General features: G+C 35.5%; 4 protein-coding genes and 1 long non-coding RNA gene across 7 annotated transcripts; 4 read left to right on the top strand and 1 right to left on the bottom strand.

Annotated features, from left to right (window-relative positions):
* Positions 1-2,176: 2,176 nt before the first annotated feature.
* Positions 2,177-5,112, top strand: LOC113345834 (putative receptor-like protein kinase At4g00960). The gene is made up of 6 exons (XM_026589500.1): positions 2,177-3,178; positions 3,281-3,543; positions 3,864-4,074; positions 4,186-4,423; positions 4,527-4,677; positions 4,765-5,112. The coding sequence occupies exons 1-6, from the start codon at positions 2,353-2,355 to the stop codon at positions 5,059-5,061; spliced, it is 1,986 nt and encodes a 661-aa protein (XP_026445285.1). The 5' UTR covers positions 2,177-2,352; the 3' UTR covers positions 5,062-5,112.
* Positions 5,113-6,523: 1,411 nt separating this feature from the next.
* LOC113345835 lies at positions 6,524-8,580 on the top strand. Its single transcript, XM_026589501.1, has 2 exons — positions 6,524-7,245; positions 7,358-8,580. The coding sequence occupies exons 1-2, from the start codon at positions 6,580-6,582 to the stop codon at positions 8,546-8,548; spliced, it is 1,857 nt and encodes a 618-aa protein (XP_026445286.1). The 5' UTR covers positions 6,524-6,579; the 3' UTR covers positions 8,549-8,580.
* On the bottom strand, positions 8,566-12,498 carry LOC113345841. 2 transcript variants are annotated; one of them, XR_003358316.1, is made up of 3 exons: positions 12,314-12,498; positions 11,097-12,078; positions 8,566-9,398 (listed from the first exon to the last, which is right to left on the bottom strand). It is a non-coding gene; the product is annotated as an uncharacterized LOC113345841 (long non-coding RNA). The 2 variants fall into 2 exon arrangements; XR_003358315.1 differs by having other exon boundaries at positions 8,846-9,398; positions 11,097-11,386.
* LOC113345839 lies at positions 9,280-11,084 on the top strand. Of its 2 annotated transcripts, none has more exons than XM_026589505.1 (2): positions 9,280-9,421; positions 9,530-11,084. In XM_026589505.1, the coding sequence occupies exons 1-2, from the start codon at positions 9,374-9,376 to the stop codon at positions 10,625-10,627; spliced, it is 1,146 nt and encodes a 381-aa protein (XP_026445290.1). In that variant the 5' UTR covers positions 9,280-9,373; the 3' UTR covers positions 10,628-11,084. The 2 variants fall into 2 exon arrangements, with proteins under 2 accessions (XP_026445290.1, XP_026445291.1); XM_026589506.1 differs by having other exon boundaries at positions 9,386-9,421; positions 9,514-11,084.
* A 5,408-nt stretch (positions 12,499-17,906) lies between the features above and the next one.
* On the top strand, positions 17,907-20,186 carry LOC113345836 (transient receptor potential cation channel subfamily A member 1-like). Its single transcript, XM_026589502.1, has 2 exons — positions 17,907-18,735; positions 18,864-20,186. Exons 1-2 carry the CDS (start codon positions 18,136-18,138, stop codon positions 20,076-20,078), a joined length of 1,815 nt encoding a protein of 604 aa, XP_026445287.1. The 5' UTR covers positions 17,907-18,135; the 3' UTR covers positions 20,079-20,186.
* Positions 20,187-20,570: the final 384 nt, after the last annotated feature.

Genomic DNA, 20,570 nt, shown 5'->3' with positions numbered 1-20,570 from the left:
TTGGGTGTGCCGTAGGATTTCATGCAGTTACATTTTAGCGCCTAGAAACATGGAGTTGGGTTTTGAGAGTTTACTCTCACCTGAGATTTCAAAAGAAGTTTAGTTTTGAATTTTCATCGTATGATTTGCTGATAAGTCATCTCTCTCTAGTGTTCATCTTGATTTCATGAATTCTAAGAGTTTTACTTATACTTAGTTTCGAGATCTAGAAATATAACAAAACCTTTTGGGAACTCTATTATGGTTTTCATCACTTAGAAAAGAGGAGTTTATTTCAAAAGATCATAGCAAATTTGATTATAGTATTCATCATCAGTTGAAGTTTCATAGGAAAATCAGTGAGCTGGGTAGCTCGGTACAGTACTGAAAATTGAAGTTCAGTCAGAAGATATCATCTAAAGCTTTCGGATGGTGAGAGTGGCAAACAGAGCTAAATACGTAATAACATCAAGAAGAAGTAAACGTGTGGAAGAAAGACGAGGAGGAAGAATGGAGATAGGAGAAACTTCGGCTGCAGTAGAAAGGCGTGGTGTAACTCAACAACAGAACGTTAACCCCAGCAAAAAGGATTACCTAGAAGAATCGGTCCATACAACTGATACTGATACCGCAGAAGACGGAGAGCAGGTTCACGAAGGAATGGAGGAGAATGTTTATGAAGAGAACATGACAATGGAACAATTAAGAGAAAGAATTCGTCAGCAGAGGGAGAGAGATTTGGTGGAGAAGCCAATAAGACTCGCAAGACAAAATGCAGACTTAGTGAAGGAAAATCGTATGCTCAACGAAGAAATCTCAAACAATGATTCACGAAAAAGAACTGGTGATTCTGACTCAAGGACAAGTAAGAGCTCTTCGAGAAGGAGACATTTACGCATAAGGGACAATGTACTCAATACAGTTGATGATGAGAAAAGAAGAGGGCGAAGAAGACGACCCCACCGAGGGAACACTGAGGAAAGAAGTTTGCGAAGAGAAATAGAAGAAACATGGAGAGAGGCAGAAAGGAGAGAGGAGGAAAGAAGGGCAAGACAGGAAGACGAAGCGAGGTATGAGAATGAAGCGAGACAACCTGATGGAGGGAATATAAACCACATGGTGCTGAACGAATTGGTGATATGAGAATCTTGATAAACAATTCACGAAGAGTAGGACGGGTGAAGTTAGAAGAAGCATAGAAGTTACCATTCACTTATGAAATATTTCATGCAAGGATTCCCGCGAGGTGTGTTTTACCCGCATTTGGAAGCATATTCAGCGGTACCGAAAATAAAGTGCAGCATCTAAAGCAATACATCAAAAGACGGCAAATGAATGATTTGGGCTGTCCTCAAGAAAACGTAAACCTAGACAAAAATTCTAGCATGTCTATATTCTCCAATCGGGTACGATGAGGAAATGCTAGAACTGTCCATTGCGAAAAATTCTAGCATGTCTATAACTCCGATAGATTAATGGACCATGAGGAAAACTCTCACTCTCAAATTCATTCATTTTATAAAGTAAAGCAACTGTCCATTGCTAAAAAGAAAATGAAATGATAAACTTAGCGAGGAATTATCTCGAGCAAAACCTTGAGTGAGAAAAAGCAGGTGCTCATTTTCCCAGATACATCCAAATTCTAGAAAGATTGTTTTCCTGCAGGTCAGATCTCCATTCGAGACTTTTTCCAGGAAATCCTTCAGGAAGTCCAATAAGACCCAGAAAGAATACAGTACTCGTAGTCAGCGAACGTTAGATTAAGTATAAAATGAGTTATGAGACAACTATCCTTTATCGAATCTCAAATAAATAAAAAACTCACTTGGACGGAATCTCCTTGACAAAAATAATTTGTTCGATCCTTTGTCAATGGAAGAATTTCTTCAATTCACTCCTGTACTAAGTTCTCAATTTTCAACATCTGCTGGTGCGAACTACGTATCAAAGAAATTGTCAAATTCAAAAAATGACATATGGCCAAGCAATGGTCGCTCCTACTATTATTTGTATACATAAGCTTATCCTCGATGATGGCGAAAATCCTTGAGCTGACTATTGGTTGATAGCAATTTAGGTAGCCCCAGCAGTGTTGACAGATGACCATTCAGAAGATATTTGAATCATTAAAATAACTCATGTGACCGAGCCAGGCCGGCAGTGCAATTCCTTGTGAACATTACTAAGTCAACTATCCCATTCGTCCATAACCATAAGAACTGGTATCAGTTGCTTGATCTTCCGATATTTCAAGCTAATTAAAGAGAAATTTTTTGATGGGGGCGTTTTTTGAAGAGGGCATGGGGACAAATGATGATATGCTCATGATGTTCATAATTATCTGAGAATAATAATTTAGTTTTTTGTTTAATCATGTACGTTGTATCCGATCATTCGATCTTCTTCATCTACTTGTTTCTTCTTTCTAATTTATTGATCACCATACAATACACAATTGCACAGCCACACCCAGATTTCGTTTATCAGTATTGTTACGGAGATAATTACACTAGAGGCAGTACATTTCATACTAACCTCAACCTTCTTTTTCCTTCAAGCATCAAAAGTAGATACTATAACGCCACCGATGGCCAAACCCCGAATACTGTTTACGGGTCTTTACAGTGTAGAGGTGATATTCAACAAGATGAGTGTCAAAGTTGTATTAATTTTGCTACTCAAGATTTCAACAAAACGGGTAGATGTCCAAACTCTAAAAAGGCAATTATTTGGTATGATAAATGTATGCTAAGGTACTCAAATGAGTATTACTTTAATATTATGCAAGAATCTCCAGGAGGTTATCTTTGGTATTCTGGTGATGTTTCTAATCCTAATCAGTATAACCAAGTTTTAGGTGATTTAATGGATGATTTAGCAGGACGAGCTGCGTCTAGTTTTTCTACTAATTTTGCTACTGGAAATAAAAGTATTAATAGTTTTCAGAAAATATATGGATTAGTAGAGTGTAGTCCAGATATACCATCAGGAAGTTGTAATCGATGTCTCCGTGGAGCTATATCTGAATTACAAAATTGTTGTCATGGGAAAAGTGGTGCAAGAGTTATTAGACCTAGTTGTGATTTAAGATATGAATTAGACGATCCTTTCTTTGAATCTCCTATTATCACTCCTCCACCATCACCACCTTTATCATCTACTATACCTCCGTCGTCAACGAATACAACCGTACCAAATGGTAAGTAGTACTCCTTTGTTCTGCACAAAACAAATCTACAGCAAAACTAATTACGAGTAATGATTTCATGCTGATTATTTTATTTTTATTTTTTTTTTGCAGAAAATAGGAATAAGTCATCAAAACTTACTATCAGTATAGTTGTTCCTTCAGTTATCGCAGTACTTTCTGCCATTGCCATAGGGTTCTTCTTTATCAGGAGAAAACAGTCACAGAAAAAGAACTTTGGCGGTCCTGAAGATGTGGATAATAAGACTCCAATGAATGAATCTTTACAGTTCGACTTCAGTACAGTAAGTGCTGCAACATACAGTTTCTCTGAAGCTAATAAACTTGGAGAAGGCGGATTTGGCTCTGTCTATAAGGTACGAAAACCTTTAAAACACTTGCAGATTGAAACTTAGAATTAAACTACGAACAGGTGATTGTTCATAAATCTTTAGTATGGCTTATAGCGCGTTTGGATACTCATACAGAAGTAGCTTTTTGACTTCTAGAAGTCAAAAAATAAGAAGTCAGTTTGGTATAGAATTTCAGAACGACTTCTAAAATCAGAAAAGTCGACTTTTTATGAAGCAAAATATCTGGACTTCTGACTTCTACTTCTGGAGAAGCCAGAAGCAGAATTGTATCCAAACGCGCTAAGCCAGTTTCCACTTCTTTTCTTAACGTTTAATGTCCTCAGGGTACACTTTCTGACGGGCGAGATATAGCTGTTAAGAGACTGTCGAAATATTCCGGTCAAGGTGGCCAAGAGTTCAAGAATGAAGTTACATTGGTAGCTAAACTTCAACACAGAAATCTTGTGCAGCTTGTTGGTTTCAGCTTAGCTGGTGAAGAAAAACTGCTCATCTATGAATTCATGCCAAATGCAAGCCTGGACCGATTCTTATTTGGTTTGTCTGTTATTCTTATTGTATCAAATAAAATAGTAGGAGTTACATGCAGATGCTATAGATTAAAATGGTGGTCTAAAAGTTTGTGTTTCTGGTCGGATAAATGTGTAGATCCAATTAAACGTAAACAACTGGATTGGGAAAGACGATACAAGATAATAGGAGGGGTAGCAAGAGGTCTTCTCTATCTCCATGAGGAGTCTCGGCTTAAAATCATCCATCGGGATCTCAAAGCCAGCAATATATTATTAGACAAGGACATGAATCCTAAAATTTCAGATTTCGGCATGGCTAGGCTTTTTGTGCTTGACCAAACTCAAGAGCGTACAAGCAGAATAGTTGGAACGTAGTAAGTATAACTTCAAACTTTTGACCATCTAATTGTTCATAACTATATCAAAACAGATTTTGATGTTCCTAATTCCTATATCTTCGGGTGTTGGGATTTTCAGTGGTTACATGGCTCCAGAGTATATAATGCATGGTCATCTCTCAGTGAGATCGGACGTTTTTAGTTTTGGTGTCTTAGTTTTAGAGATTCTTTGTGGGCTGAAGAACAGCAGTTTTCATCAATCAGATGTAGCTCAGGACCTTTTAAGCTATGTGAGTATCAATAAGTCTTTTTTGCGTCCAATCGACTTTTGTTTATGCAATGGACAATAAAACGGAGGACAAACCAATTTAATGCAGGTATGGAAACATTGGAACAACGGATCTGCTATAGAAACATTAGATCCAACTTTGAAAGACGCATGTTCTAAAAATGAAGTGTATAGATGCATCCATGTTGCATTATTATGTGTTCAAGAAAATGTTGCAGATAGACCCACAATGCCCATAGTTGTCCAAATGCTCAACAGCTACTCGGCAACCAATCCCGCTTTACCTTTAGCACCTGCGTTTTTTGCTGGTCGTACGATAGGCAACAGTGAAGCGGCGACATGGAGCAGGAACGAAGTTTCAGTTACTGAACTAGACCCTCGATAACAATTACCCCACTCCATTTCTTTCTAGAGTATACAATATCTTTTTCGGTTATCTTCTTCTTTTCTAATTTCTATTTTAGTGAACACTCTATAAGACTATACCTTCTTCTCTTCAAGAATTGGAGATTCAATTCTGACACCGATACTTAGAAAATGATAAGTGATTTACAGAACATTATTATTTTTAGTTTGTACTGAATTGGCCAGTGTAATACCCAGAAATGGTAAGAGGTACAGACATTGATCCCAATACACAGTACTGCCAGAAATATGCTTTGCATTTTCCGGATTTATTATTTTTATTTTATTTTTTTGATCGAGAAAGGGGGAACTTTATTGCAGAGATAAGAAAGAATTACAAATGCAAGAGCAAAAACAAAAAAACAAGAAAAAAAGGGATACAGTCCATTGTATGAGATGGAAGTAAAAGAGAAGCAAACTCTTAAGTTACTATGTTAATGAAACATACTCTCCCAAGAGAAGACACGCCAATCAAGCCTAAAGTTAAAGTTTTTGTTGAAGGCAGAACTCCAAGCTAAAATTGGAAGTGAGAAAGAAATTTCTCATCGAAAATTCTTCGATTGCGTTCATTCCATAAGGCCCATATCACGGCAGCTGATACCATATCCATACTTCTTTTGCTGGACCTAAAATACCTTTAGTTGACCAAGTTTGAGCCAGGAAAGACCAAGTTGCATTTTCCAAAATAAACAACTTACTTTTATAGGAAAGACTATTATTAGGATGGCTTACAGATAACCAAGACAGTTGCCCTAAATTTTTTCAACATCGGCCGGTGCTATATGCGTCTCAAAGAATTTGTCAATCAAATGATTACAAAATGGAATATAATGAGATGGTTGGATTTCTTTCAAAAAAAAAAAAAAAGTTGGATGAGACGGGGCTCACAACTCACAACTATCTGTCATTATATTTGAATTATAAAATAACTCATATTTCATATTTCTCGAAATGCTACTCGCTCCTTGAGAAAATTATCATATTTCTCGAGATTACTTTGTTGTATACTTGTATATGGAAAATTAAAAAACAAAAATCAACGCATTTGTTTGCACTATATTTCTAACCACCTCCTCCAAGAAATTGTCAATGAAATGAATACAAAATGTCATGTGGCCAGCAGGCCAGGCAATTAGTTTAAATGTTGATGATGACAGAAATTCTTGAAAACTTAAACCATCGAATCTAGATATTTTCTTTTTAAATGTCGCACCTCTTACCGCGACCTTCCCAACCCTTTTGCGACATTTTTAAACTCACAATAAGCCAATGCGACGATGTTACTACACCTACTTTAATATAACACAAAGAACTAATCAGTCTCTAATTCAAATTATTTATTTATATAACGATTAATTGGAAGGAATCTCCTTTGACAAAAATAAAATGAATAAGAAATGGCATGTGGCTAATAGTTTGATTTTCTAATTAACTTGTGAAATCAGAGTTCATGTTACATAGTGCAGTACATTGATCAGAGAGAAATAGAGGGAGGAAAATGGAGAGTTTATCCAAATTATGGAAGATGTTTTCTAACGAAGAAGAATCCCGTCTTTATACTCCGGATGAAACATCTACCAGAGGGAGGAAAATGGAGAGTTTATCTAAACTATGGAAGATGTCATTCTCTAACGAGGAAGACACCCGTCTTAATAATCTAGATGAAACATTTACTAGTTTCGGTAGTACTCCATTACACATAGCAATATTGTCTGGTGACATCAAATTTGCAACCAAAATCTTATCTCAGAAACCTGATCTTGCATTGAAACAAGACTCAAATGGATTTACTCCACTTCACCTTGCTTCTGTGAGAACAAGTCTCCGGATGGTGAAATTGTTGATACAGGCTGAACCTGGTGCTTGTATAGTCCAAGATGAAGATGGAAGAACACCTCTACATCTAGCAGCTATGGAGAATCGAGTAGATATTGTGAAACTACTAATGGAAGAGGGACTACCCGAAGCAATTCACATAAGGAATGATAATGAAACAATACTACACTTATGTGTCAAAAATAACACCAAGTTGAAGACTCTTAAGCTATTGATAGGTTACTTGGTGCTTGCACAACCTCCATACCCAAATTCTGTATCTATCCACTCCACTGACAACGATGGCAACACAATCTTACACCTTGCTGTGGAAATGGGAAACACGAAGGTATATTGGGCATAAACTTAAATTTTCTTAGTTAATCTTTGATTCCTTGATAATAACTTCTCGTCTGTACAACATGCGTACTGTTTATTGATTAACATAATTGTGCTTGCAGATTACAAATTATTTATTGCTGAATAATAATGTAAGAATTAATATGAATATCGAGAACAAGAAGGGCCACAAAGCCTTAAATATGTTATCGCAAGCAGAAAGGAAAGATCTAAAATTTGGATTTTATAGTTGTCATATACGCCACGACAAGCATAAAAGTAAACCCTTTTCTGAAGATGGTGATCATGAAGGGCTGAAAGACAGGATCAATGCATTAATGGTGGTGGCAACATTGATAGCTGGAATCGCCTTTCAAGCTGCAATGAACCCACCAGGCGGGGTTTGGCAAGATGATTCTAAAGTCAACTCTAGTACTGACCCTGTTATTTTTGCTTATTATCTTGATCATATGTTTGGCCCCTCTATATCTGGTGGTTTGGATAGCTACATAAAATACAACTTGCGTTATCCCGCGAGTGTTACTCCCGGTTATTGGAATTTTCGAAGCTATAACAGTACAATTGAAGGACAAAAACAGGGAATCAATCATTTAATTGAAAAGTTGGTGAAGAATCTAAGAGAGACTTATCTGAATGATTTTTATTATAGGCAAATGACATCAAAAGGTTTAATCTTGGAAGATTTCTTGTTTACTGATGTTGTTTCATTTTACAACCGCAATGCTACGAATAATACTAACAGAGGTGGGTTTTTCCCTTATTTAATACGCTACGCTGGAACTCCTATACTGGCTTATACATGGCCGAATCACTATGTGGTTTACATGGTTACTAATGGAGCTGCATTTTTTGCGTCTCTGACTATTATATTTCTGGCCATGTGTGGGTTTATGATGGAAAGATCTGTTACCCAGGTTCGAATTCTTATTGTGCTGATGTGCATATCAATCGGTTGCATTGCATCTAGTTATTTGTCTATATTAGTAGCTATGATGCCAGGTTTTTATGTTGGAATATCTATTTTTGTTATATTCCAAGTATTTCTTGGAGTCTGCTGCATGTTGGGAGTTGGGTACTTCATTTGGACTTTGACATGGAAGATAGTGAAGCTGCGAAAGAGAACCAGGCATTACCACATTGGAGTTGTTAATTACCTTAAAGCGCTTTTCTTCAGTATGGACGCCAAGGATACAGGAAAACTGGTTTTATTTATTGTTGCCTACTCTGGTTTTCGTATTAATGGGTATATTTATTATGGTAGTTGGTCCCATATTAACCCGTTTTTGTATTAAACCAGATTCCCGATTTTGGGTAAAAACCGACTGTGTACGTACAACTGGTAATTACATTTTCACTTGCAGATCTTCTGATCCAGACACAATTTTCTCTCTTCAACTTGGTAGTCTACGTTTTCGTAATGCTAAGTCTGTGGCACAGTGGGATAAATTTTTAGACAGCACAGCAACCGAACCAGGGGTGCTGAGGCGTGTCCCACCACCACTAGTTTAAGAAGCCCAAGCCAAATTTACTTTCTTGCTAAATTTTCAACATTGGCGGGCGCTAACCACCTCTCAAAAGGACAGTCTATCTGAGATGTTCCAGAAACTTGGTGATTATTGTCCAAACATGTTTACATACTTCCCGTCTTGATAATCCAGATGCAGTATCTACTAGTTTTTGTAGAACTCCGTTACGCATAGCAGCGATGTCCGGTGACATAAAATTTGCAACAAAAATCCTATCTATAAAACCCGAGCTTGCATTGAAAGTAGACTCAAATGGATTCACTCTGCTTCACCTTGCTTCAGCCAGAAAAAATCATCAGATGGTGAAATTGCTGCTCAAGGCCGGACCTGGTGCTTGTATAGTTCAAGATGAAGATGGAAGAACACCTTTACATCTAGCAGCTATGAAAAATCGAGTTGAGATCATGAAACTACTACTGGAAGATGGAATGTCGGATGCAATTCACATAAAGAATGATCAAGAAACTATACTACACTTATGTGTTAAAAGTAACAGTGCTGTCGAGACGCTTGAGCTATTGGTCAACAAGTTGATGCTGCTTGCACAGACTCCACTCCCAAATTCTATATCTGTTAACTCCAAGGATAGTGATGACAAAACAATCTTACAACTCAGCTGCAGAAATGGGGAAAATTGAGGTAAAAAATTAAAATCATTTATTTTAATTTGACAGTGTGGAAGGGCCGGTCTATTTAATGCATAGAGTTGCAGGTAATTTAAAACCTATTAGCCTATTGTATTTGCAGATGATGCAGTATTTACTACAAAGTAGTAACATAAAATTTGAAGTAAATGATGTGAAGGAAGCCTTAAAAATATTATCACCAGCTGAAAAGAATGATCTAAAAATTGGGTTTCCCGAGTACTCCAAACATGGCAAGAAGCATAAGAATACAACTCTATCTAAAAATAATAATCAGCATGGGCATAAAGAGAGGTTGAACACGTTAATGGTGGTGGCGACATTGATAGCAGGAATTGCCTTTCAAGCTACGTTAAACCCACCGGGGGGGTTCTGGCAAGATGACACCAAAATTGACTCTGGTACTGGCCCTGTTACATTTACTTATTATCTTGATCGTATGTTTGGCTCTGCTATAACTGGCAATTTGGAAAGTTACATGCAAGACTACTTGGAGCATACTGTAATACGTCGTAATAAAGGTAGTGATGAATACTATTTTGTTTCCTGGAATGGTGCACAGAAAAAGATTAAGGATTTTATCGAAGCTCTAATGAATTCTCCAGATTTTTCTAGGATAAGTAGAGGATTAATTCTAGAAAATTTCAACTTGACCAGTGTTGTTTCAAACTACAATAATAGTCTTGGCGGCGGTGTTTTTTCCCCTTATCTAATACGCTATGCTGGACATCCTATATTGGCATATACAAACCCGACGGTCTACACATTTTATATGAATACTAACACTGTTGCATTTCTTTTGTCTGTGATGCTAATTTTATTGGTCCCAAGTGGAATTATGGACGATTATCAGTTTCGACCTCTTGTTGCGCTGATGTGCATTTCAACCTTGTGTATCGGAATCAGTTATTGGGCTATTTTATACACTATGACGCCAGGTTTTTATGTTAAAGAGCCTACAAAATATTCACTCTATGGATATTTTGGACTCTTCAGCTTCTATGGAATTATCGTCTTCATCCAAATCTTAATATCTAGGATGGATAAGCTGAAAAACAAGCACTTAATTGGATTTAATTACTTGGCAGCACTTGTCAGTATGAACCCAGTTACTGCAGGAAAATTGATCATATTTATATTTGGTTACTGTGTTACCAATCTTCAAGTATTTTATAGCTTTAAAGAATTTGTTTTGAAGTGAATGGCGCAAGACTCTTGATGTTAATGTCTGGAGTCCCACTGGAGTACCATACATGTTTTTTTTCCAGAACAAAGGAATTATTGAAGATTTTGTGGTAATTGACAATTCTTCTGATTATCAATTTTTGTTGTTGTTTGTATACGTTTGGAGAATAATCATATAATGATGTAACATTCTTCAGATCAAATTTCATGTTTGTTCTATTAGCATATCAGCCTCTAATCATGCTTACTTTACCTTTTAGCTAATACATGTTTTTCGTAAGCTGATATGTTTAGTTCATGCTAAGGATCACATATGCCACAACCACAAACATCAACGTGAAATACTATATGTTTAAACATGCTTCCTACTTAACTCTATCATTTTTAGATACAACTACTTCATGATCATACGTGTTGCATACTTAGGATCAAAGTATTATACAACCACTATGTGACAAACAAGGAATAATAGAGAGTAGGTATACCTGAATTTTGCTTACCGAAGAGCAGGCAATGTCTGGTCCAAGATCTCATAAGTAAGGTTCACAAGCACAGGTCATTAAAGGTCGATATGTGTCCGCGTTGTTTTGAGTCTAAGAACAAGAGATCTTTCTCAATCAATCCCTTTGCCCCTCATTCTTCGAGAATCAGAAAGATCCTTTTCGAGTTTGAATTTGTTCGTTTGGAATCCGACTAGATACCAGATACCATAGGAAAATTACTTTAGCTGGATGCATTCATCCACAAAAAAAAATCCCCCTATTCTGTCAAGTGCCTGTGTCAGTGCAAAGTTAAAAAAACAAAAAACTGATTCAAGAGGGTTGTAGTTCACTCACAGCGTTTGTTTGTGTTCATAGTAAAAAATGTCAGCAAATTCAGTTAATTCAATAAGCTTCAGATCATAGGAAACTAACGACAACCTTGCTAGGGTGCGCCGCACTCATGTTGGTTCTAGCAGGTTGCTAGCACCCCGACGCAGGGGCGTAGCCAGGATTCGAGAAATGGGTAGACAAGTTAGAAGTTACCAATCAACACATATTTTAGAGGGTGCGACAGGATTAAAATGACTAAATTAGTTCAATATTGGTCTTAGGAGCTCACATTTGAGGGGGTGCAATTGCACACCCACCTCTGCCCACGTAGATATCATGATCCAACCGTGATAGGCCGTGGGATCCATTTCACGTTGAAGTGCTAGCACTAGGAAAGCATCAATGCCTAGTTTTCACCCTTGTCCCATGATACAACCCATAATCCCCCAACAAAGTATACACATTATCTTCCTACTATCAGCACAAAGAAATGCTGCGAAATTTCGTCAAATCTCAACAACCAGATATGAGCATCCACACTAACTATGGCTGCAAATTCACTCAAATAAAACAATACATAACACAACAAGGCCATGGATATCCCTCCAAGCTCAGTTTTGGACCTCTACTCTTATTTGTAGTGAGAATGCCAATTCTGCATCAAAAGTGTTTGAAACAATGACTGAACCAGATGTTATTTCTAAATCCCTAAATTCTCTTCCAAAATCTAACAAAACTTGATAAATCACAATAAGGGTTTTCTCCAAAACTTATATTTCCTTCACCCATTTCAAAATCTCACCATAAAAACACCAAATCAACATGAAATTTCTATAAGCACGGGAAACAAAAACATAAACCCTAAAATATGACATGAAATGGATACATACCTGCGGAGACAATCCTGCATTGAGATGAGAGTGAAGAAGTAGCTGTTGTAGTTGGAATTGGGAAATTATGCATCAAAATAGACACAAAAGAAGGCCTTTATAGGAATTAAAATCCAATTCACCACCAAAAGAAGGCCTTTGTAGGAATTAAAATCCTAGGGAAGCTAATCAGTACTTATCCAAAAAAAGTCAAGGCACAATAAATAACGACCATAAAAGAAAGAAAAAGATATTCTCTATCTTAAAAGAAAGTATTAAAAGCACACTAAAAGTGTGATGCGGCGGAAAAAACGGGACAGTTACACGGTTTTCCACCCATCATTCCTTGAAAAGTTGAAAAGAAAATGAACAAAAATACGAGGGTAAATTATCCGATGGCCACGTGTCAACATCTCAAGGATGGTTTCATGATAAGGTGATAAGATGAAAACATCGAATCATTTTCTATAAAGGTGATTTCGTCTGAATCGAGACACTTGCTACATCGTTACATGAATGACGCGTGTGAGGAATGGTCTAATCGACTCAGGCGGTCAAGTCTAAAAAAAAAGGACTGCATTTAATGAAGAATCAGAGGAGACGTGAACAAATCTACATTGTATCAGGAGACTCGGGTGATCTATACTATAACCCAAAGGTGATGCAGCACGAGGTTCCCAAAAAAGAGCAACACGATGACGTACGAAGCGAGATTCTGAAAGAGGACCAAATAGACCATCACGAGGGATAATATAGAGCTCGTCCGAAGTAAGAAGAAGATATACGACATACTTCATTTATTACTAATAATGGTGGTGATTACAAAGTAATGGGGAAAATGAAAAGATGAAAGAATGGTGATGAAGAGGAGTGTAAGTGCGGTGTAAATCCACTGTATATTTGTTTCATAACAAAACTAATTACAGGCTTTTGATTTAAATATCCTAGCGTTTTTAGGGGCGACTCAAAAGGAATTAGGGGGCACTTTTTTATTCTCATCCATTGAAGGAGGTTAAGGGATGTCTTAAAAATAAAAATTGTCTATATTGTCCTTCACCTTTATACTAAATCTAAACCTATATCCTTTATTTTCATAATCATATCATTCCACTTCTTCTTCTCTTTTCCACCCATTGAAATTTTTTTCCATCATTTTAATTTTGATTGAAAACAAAGATCATCGATCAAACAAATGTTATGATTGATTGTTTAAAATTAAAACCCAAAATTCATTAACCTTAAAGTTGAAACTTAGAACATCAAAAAAAAAGGAGTTCAACAAACAAAACGAATAGATGATAGTAGTTGTGATTCAAAATTAGGATTTGATTACTTGAAATCAAAAATTTGATCCGAAAATTTTCTTGGATTTACAGTAGCAGAAACATAATCGGTAGATAACTATCTATTTTACCTACCGATTATGGTTGATGTTCTTGGATTTACACTAGCAGAAACATAATCGGTAGGTAAATTGATCGATATCTACCGATTATTCTTGATTCTAAAAATTAAATTTCTCTGTACAAAAAGTTACGAACAATCGATAGATAATGAACACCATTAACTACCGATTGTGAAAGTAGAAAATTTTGAAATTTTTGTTAAGTTTTGAAAATTTGAATTTGAGGCCATGAACACAATCGGCAGATAATAAGCATCACTTATTAATACAATTCACTTCCGATTATGGTAGTACTAAAATTCGAAAATTTAGTATATTCGGAGGTTAAAGTAACACACTTTACTACCGATTATGGTAGTACCAAAGTTCAAAAATTTAAGGATTTTGGCAAAATCATATATTGGTGCCAATATACATTCGGAAGTCAAATTTACTACCGATTATGGTAATACTAATATTCGAAAATTGAATATATTCGGAGGTTAAAGTAACACACTTTACTACCGATTATGGTAGTACCAAAATTCGCAAATTTTAAGATTTTGCAAAATCACATTTTGGGGCCAATATATTCGGAAATCAAATTTACTACCGATTATGGTAGTACTAATATTCGAAAATTGAGTATATTCGGAGGTTAAAGTAACACACTTTACTACCGATTATGGTAGTACCAAAGTTCGAAAATTTTAGGATTTTGGCAAAATCTCATTTTGGGGCCAATATACGTTCGAAAGTTAAATTTACTACCGATTATGGTAGTGCTAAAATTCGAAAATTTAGTATATTCGGAGGTTAAAGTAACACACTTTACTACCGATTATGGTAGTACCAAAGTTCAAAAATTTTAGGATTTTGGCAAAATCATATTTTGGGGCCAATATACATTCGGAAGTCAAATTTACTACCGATTATGGTAGTACTAATATTCGAAAATTGAATATATTCGGAGGTTAAAGTAACACACTTTACTACCGATTATGGTAGTACCAAAATTCACAAATTTTAAGATTTTGCAAAATCACATTTTGGGGCCAATATACATTCGGAAATCAAATTTACTACCGATTATGGTAGTACTAATATTCAAAAATTGAGTATATTCGGAGGTTAAAGTAACACACTTTAATACCGATTATGGTAGTACCAAAGTTCGAAAATTTTAGGATTTTGGCAAAATCTCATTTTGGGGCCAATATACGTTCGGAAGTTAAATTTACTACCGATTATGGTAGTGCTAAAATTCGAAAATTTAGTATATATTCGGAGGTTAAAGTAACACACTTTACTACCGATTATGGTAGTACCAAAGTTCGAAAATTTTAGGATTTTGGCAAAATCTCATTTTGGGGACAATATACATTCGGAAGTCAAATTTACTACCGATTATGGTAGTACTAAGATTCAAAAAATGAATATATTCGGAGGCTAAAGTAACACAATTTACTACCGATTATAGTTGTACCAAAGTTCGAAAATTTAAGGATTTTGGCAAAATATCATTTTGGGGCAAAATATACATTCGGAAGTTAAAGTAACACACTTTACTACCGGTTATGGTTGTACCAAAGTCAAAAATTAAAGGATTTTGGAAAAATCTCATTTTGGGACCAATATACATTCGGAAGTTAAAGTAACACACTTTACTACCGATTATGGTTGTACCAAAGTTCGAAAAAGCAAAAAAAAAAAAAAAATCCCTCAAATTTTTTTATCACCCGAATCCTGCTCGAACTACCGAATATCGAAGGGTAATTTTGTCATTACAAAATATGGGAGATAAGGGGTGAACACAATTTAGGATTGGGTGACCTTTTTTATCTTATTGTTGGCCCCTAATTCCTTTTGAGTGGCCCCTAAAAACGCTAGGTTAAATATTTAAGGTTACGTGTGATCGCACTAGCAAAAAGATGTTATATTTATAGCAGGTGTCACCGAATACTCCGTAGGTTTCGGTGGAAAGAGCTTCAAAATATAAACTAATAATAGAAACGTAAACGTAGAATGTTTAAAGTTGAAACCAATCCTATTTAAAGCTTTAAACTGGCTTGGTGCATTCACCAACCTTAACTTTATAATTAAAAAGGGATAAATAAAGTTCCCCTTCAAAGGAAGAGGAGGATCTCCTCACATTTTTATTATTATTATATCTCACATATTGAACATCATTGTTGTAAATAAAAACCAAACCATAACAAATTTGAATATAATATTTTGAGCATATATTACCATTATATGGCTATATGTTCCTATCGAAAATGAGCGTATCCCGAAACGTATAACACCACCATCTACTATTTTGAAAATGAGCCGTTGAAAATCAATTGATTTTTGGCCGCCGAAATTAAGACTGGTAGATTGTGAGGTTTTATATTCCGGAATGTGCTCATTTTTGGTAGGCATATAGAACTTAATAAGTGAAACATATCCTCAAAATATTAGTTTCAAATCTATTACGGTTTAGTTTTTATTTGCAAAAATGACGTCGAACGTGTGATAATAAAAATGTGAAGGGATCCTTCCTCTTAAAGGAAATAATCTTTTACAAACAAACCTATTATAGGGGCTCCGAATTTTTAGTCTCGAGGGCTCAAAAAATGAGAAAATGAGGTCATTGAATAGTAATCTTTAAAACCCCTTATCCTATTAGTTTTATTAATGGATAAAATACTCTTAATCAATTAGTTTTTTGATGAAGATGCAACCATAATTACATCATGATGATCATCTACAAAAAAAAAAATCTATTATCTTTTCCTTCTCTTTTCATTCATAGATCATGATGAAGATCATGATCATAATTTCATCCTGATGAAGATGATGATTATTAAAAAAAAAACCTATGTTTTTGCTTCCCCTCTTCATCTTCTCCACCCCGATGAAGATGAGGATCATAAAAAGAAAAAACTAAGAAAATCCATCACTTATTTTTTTTCTTTTGAAAACAACAAAACTAGAACCGTAAGTAAATCTATGATTGAGATTATGTATTGGCCCAACCGTAGGTAGAAATTACGATATGGAAGTATGAATGTTTCAAATCATAGATTTTTTGAACCCGGAGTCTACAATTTGGAAGTTAAAAACTCCAAACCGTAGATGACTTACGGTTGAGAAACAACACCGTATACAAAATCAGTTAAACCTACGGTTTGGAAGTATGAATTTTCCAAACCATATAGAAATTTATTTAAATCTACAATTTGGAATTATGAGTTTTTCAAACTGTAAACAGCATCCACAGTTTGGAATTATGAACCTACGGTGGGAATTCAAGTTTCAATTTTTTTCACTTAAGAATTAACAACCGGTTTGAAAAACAAACCATATACAAAGTCAGTTAAACATATACAATATGAGTTTTCCAAACCGTATGCAAATTCAGTTAAATTTATGGTTTGGAATAATGAGTTTTTCAAACTGTAAACAATGCCTACGATTTGGAAAATAAGAACTTGAAACCGTAAACAGTTTTGAAACTGCTTTTTTAAAAACATAATTCGACCAAATCTACCTGTTCATGCAATAAAACCAATTAAATAAGATGAGTTTATTTTATTTTTACCTTATTACAGTCATCGCGGGTAGAATAAGTGGTGTTAATCGATGATGAAATATTTTGAGAATTGACGATTAATCGAAGAAATAGGCGATGAAAGTGATGAGGAAGAAGAAGAGTGAACAGTTATAGGAGAGGAATGAAAACCAGATTTCTTCTCTATTGAGCTAAGGGTATTTTGGTATTCTCTTGTAAATTAAATCCCGACCCTTATCTTCGCCTAGAATATTTGAATCCAAATGAACCCTCAAACCTATTTTCTTGGAATCCCTTTAATAGGTATTTTTGCAAAACAAAACAAAAAATGAATAAATCCAGCCGTAAAGCCTGCCTATATTTCCACTTATTCAACAAAACGACCCTATTACTCGCTGGACAGGACTATTAGCGCACGCAGTTATCCAAAATTCCCAGTAGGACCCCACAGGATTATTCGTCCTTTAGATGACCGAAAGCTCATCAGCACTAATTTCCCCTTTAGACGCCTGAAAGTCCTTTTCTGCGTCTCTTCCACTGACGATTACGCCTATTTGATGATGCCAAGAATGGAGAAATAATTAATGATTAAAGTGGAAGATTATTAACTTTTTATAAAATATATAAATTTGCATTTTAAAGGGAAGAGAAAACTATGATTCCGACTGGAAAGCTGCCTGCTTTCAAATTTTGATCGAAAAAAATAGTAATGAGTCATTTGGATAGAATTTTCTAGAGAACAATAATCTGTTTCTTTGTTGATGGCAGAGTTCTTCTAATCCAGAAAATTAAAAATACGCAAAGAACACTGTTGTATTGAAGGGGGACTAGTTGTCTCTGTATATGCAACAAGTACTACATAATCTCAAAGTATATTGATAAGAGAGAAATAGAGGCAGGAAAATGGAAAGTCTGTCTATAATGTGGAACCAACTTCAAAACATGTTCTCTAACGAAAAAGACTCGCGTCTTGATAATTTAGATGAAACATTTACTAGTTTTCGCAGAACTCCATTACACATAGCAGCTATGTCCGGTGATGTCAAATTTGCATCAAGAATTCTTTCTAAGGTAGAGGGTCTTGATCTTGCATTGAAACAAGACTCAAATGGATTTACTCCACTCCACCTTGCTTCTGTGAGAACAAGTATTCCAATGGTGAGATTGTTGCTGGAGGCCAAATCTGATGCTTGTATAGTTCAAGATGAAGATGGAAGAACACCTTTACATCTAGCAGCTATGAAAAATCAAGGAGAGGTCATGAAAGTACTAATGGAAGAGGGACTACCCGAAGCAATTCACCTAAGAAATCATCGAAATGGGGAGACCATACTTCACTTTTGTGTAAAAAACAACACTAATCTGAAGACTCTTAAGCTATTGGTAAACAAGTTGGTACATGCGCCAGTCCCCGAGCAAAATCCAAATCTTATATCTGTCGACTCCACGGACAACGGTGGCAACACCATCTTGCACTTTGCTGCGAAAATGGGTAATATGAAGGTATATATGCACTTAAATTGTCAATCTATGATTCCGTAATAAAATGATGAAATTCTCATTTCAGCATATCAATATCACATAAAACATGTATTGTAATAATATTGATTTAACTTAATTATGTTTTGCAGGTTACAAATTATTTGCTGCTGAATAGCAATGTAAGAATTGATATAAATGTCGTAAACAACAAGGGCCTCAAAGCCCTGAATATGTTACGGCAAGGTGACAGGAATGATCTACAATTTGGATTTTATGATTACCATGTATACGACAAACATATGAATAAGACTTTGTCTAGAAAAAATGATCTCGAGGGACGGAAAGATAGGGTCAATGCTTTAATGGTGGTGGCAACACTGATTGCGGGAATCGCCTTTGCAGCTGCAATGAACCCACCAGGTGGGGTTTGGCAAGAAGATTCTAAAATCGACTCTGGTACTGACCCCGTTACTTTTGTTTATTATCTTGATCAAATGTTTTCCTCCTCTATATCTGGTGGTTTGGATAAGTACATAACAGATAGCTTGCAGTACCGTGCAGTTAGTAATTTTAGTAGAATTGGAGAAGAAGAAGTAGGAGCTTATCCTATCATTAGAGATTATGTGAATACTCTGTGGAATTTATATTTTGATGATCCTTATTATTCCAATATGATAAGCCAAGGTTTAATATTGGAAGATTTTATGTTTAGAGATTTTGTTTCCTACTACAACTACAGTACTGGGACCGGGAACATTGAATCGTTTTCATCCTACAAAAACAGTACTAGGAATGGAACCCGTGTCGGTTTTTTCCCTTATTTAATACGCTATGCTGGAACTCCCATATTGGCTTATACATGGCCAGACTACTACGTTATTTACATGGTTACTAATGGAGTTGCGCTTTTTGTGTCTCTGACTATAATTTTTCTGGTCATATGCGGGTTTATGATCGAAAAATCTGTCACCCAAGTTCGAGTTCTTGTTGTGTTGATGTGCATTTCAATCGGATTTATTGCTACCAGTTATTTGACAATATTGGCAGCTTTGCTCCCAGGTTTTTTTAACATCTTTAATGGATATTATGAAATTTTTGTGCTCCAAGTATTTTTTGGAGTCTGCTCCTTGTTGGGAATAATTTGGTTCTTCGTTTGGACTGCATGGAAGATAGCTAAGCTACGGAAGAAAATGAGGCACCACCATATTGGAGTTATTAATTACCTTAAAACGCTATTCTACAGCATGGATGCAAAGACCGCAGGAAAACTGTGTTTATTTATTATTTCTTACTGTGCTTTTCGTTTGAATGGATATCTATATAATAATTTTAGTTGGTCCTATATTAACCCATTTTTGTATTAAACCGGATTCTGGTTTTGGGTTAAAACCATATTGTTGCCACAACATGGCTATATCTTTCCATGAGTTCCGTGTGTTTAGAATTAATTGACCACTGTTTTTTTCTTGTTAGGAGACTATTGTTTGTTACCATGTTTGTGGACAATTTTTTTTTTTTGGAGTAAATTTATTAATTTCATAGAATCTAGATTAAATATATCAGGGATGAAAAACATGAAAAAATACATACATTAAGTATTACAAAAATAAGAACTTTGTAATACAGTAAAGGTATCAAAAACATGATTTTCATATAAGAAACTGATGATATTGAGGGGATGCCATTTGAATTCTGATTCTGCCATTTGAAATCGTATTTTTCTTCTTCTTCTTTGATAAGATTGAAATCTCCCATGAAGAGAGAGAAACATGCCCAATACTGGTGAAAAGACGAGGGTACCCAAATATACCTCAATCTAAAACTTTTCCACCTATAAGTCCTTTTTCGAAAAGTGA

This window comes from Papaver somniferum, unplaced genomic scaffold (genome assembly GCF_003573695.1).
Source record: "Papaver somniferum cultivar HN1 unplaced genomic scaffold, ASM357369v1 unplaced-scaffold_84, whole genome shotgun sequence".
Classification (NCBI taxonomy): Eukaryota; Viridiplantae; Streptophyta; class Magnoliopsida; order Ranunculales; family Papaveraceae; genus Papaver; species Papaver somniferum.
Note: the sequence above shows the minus strand (reverse complement) of the source record. Positions and strands in the feature narration are given on the sequence as shown.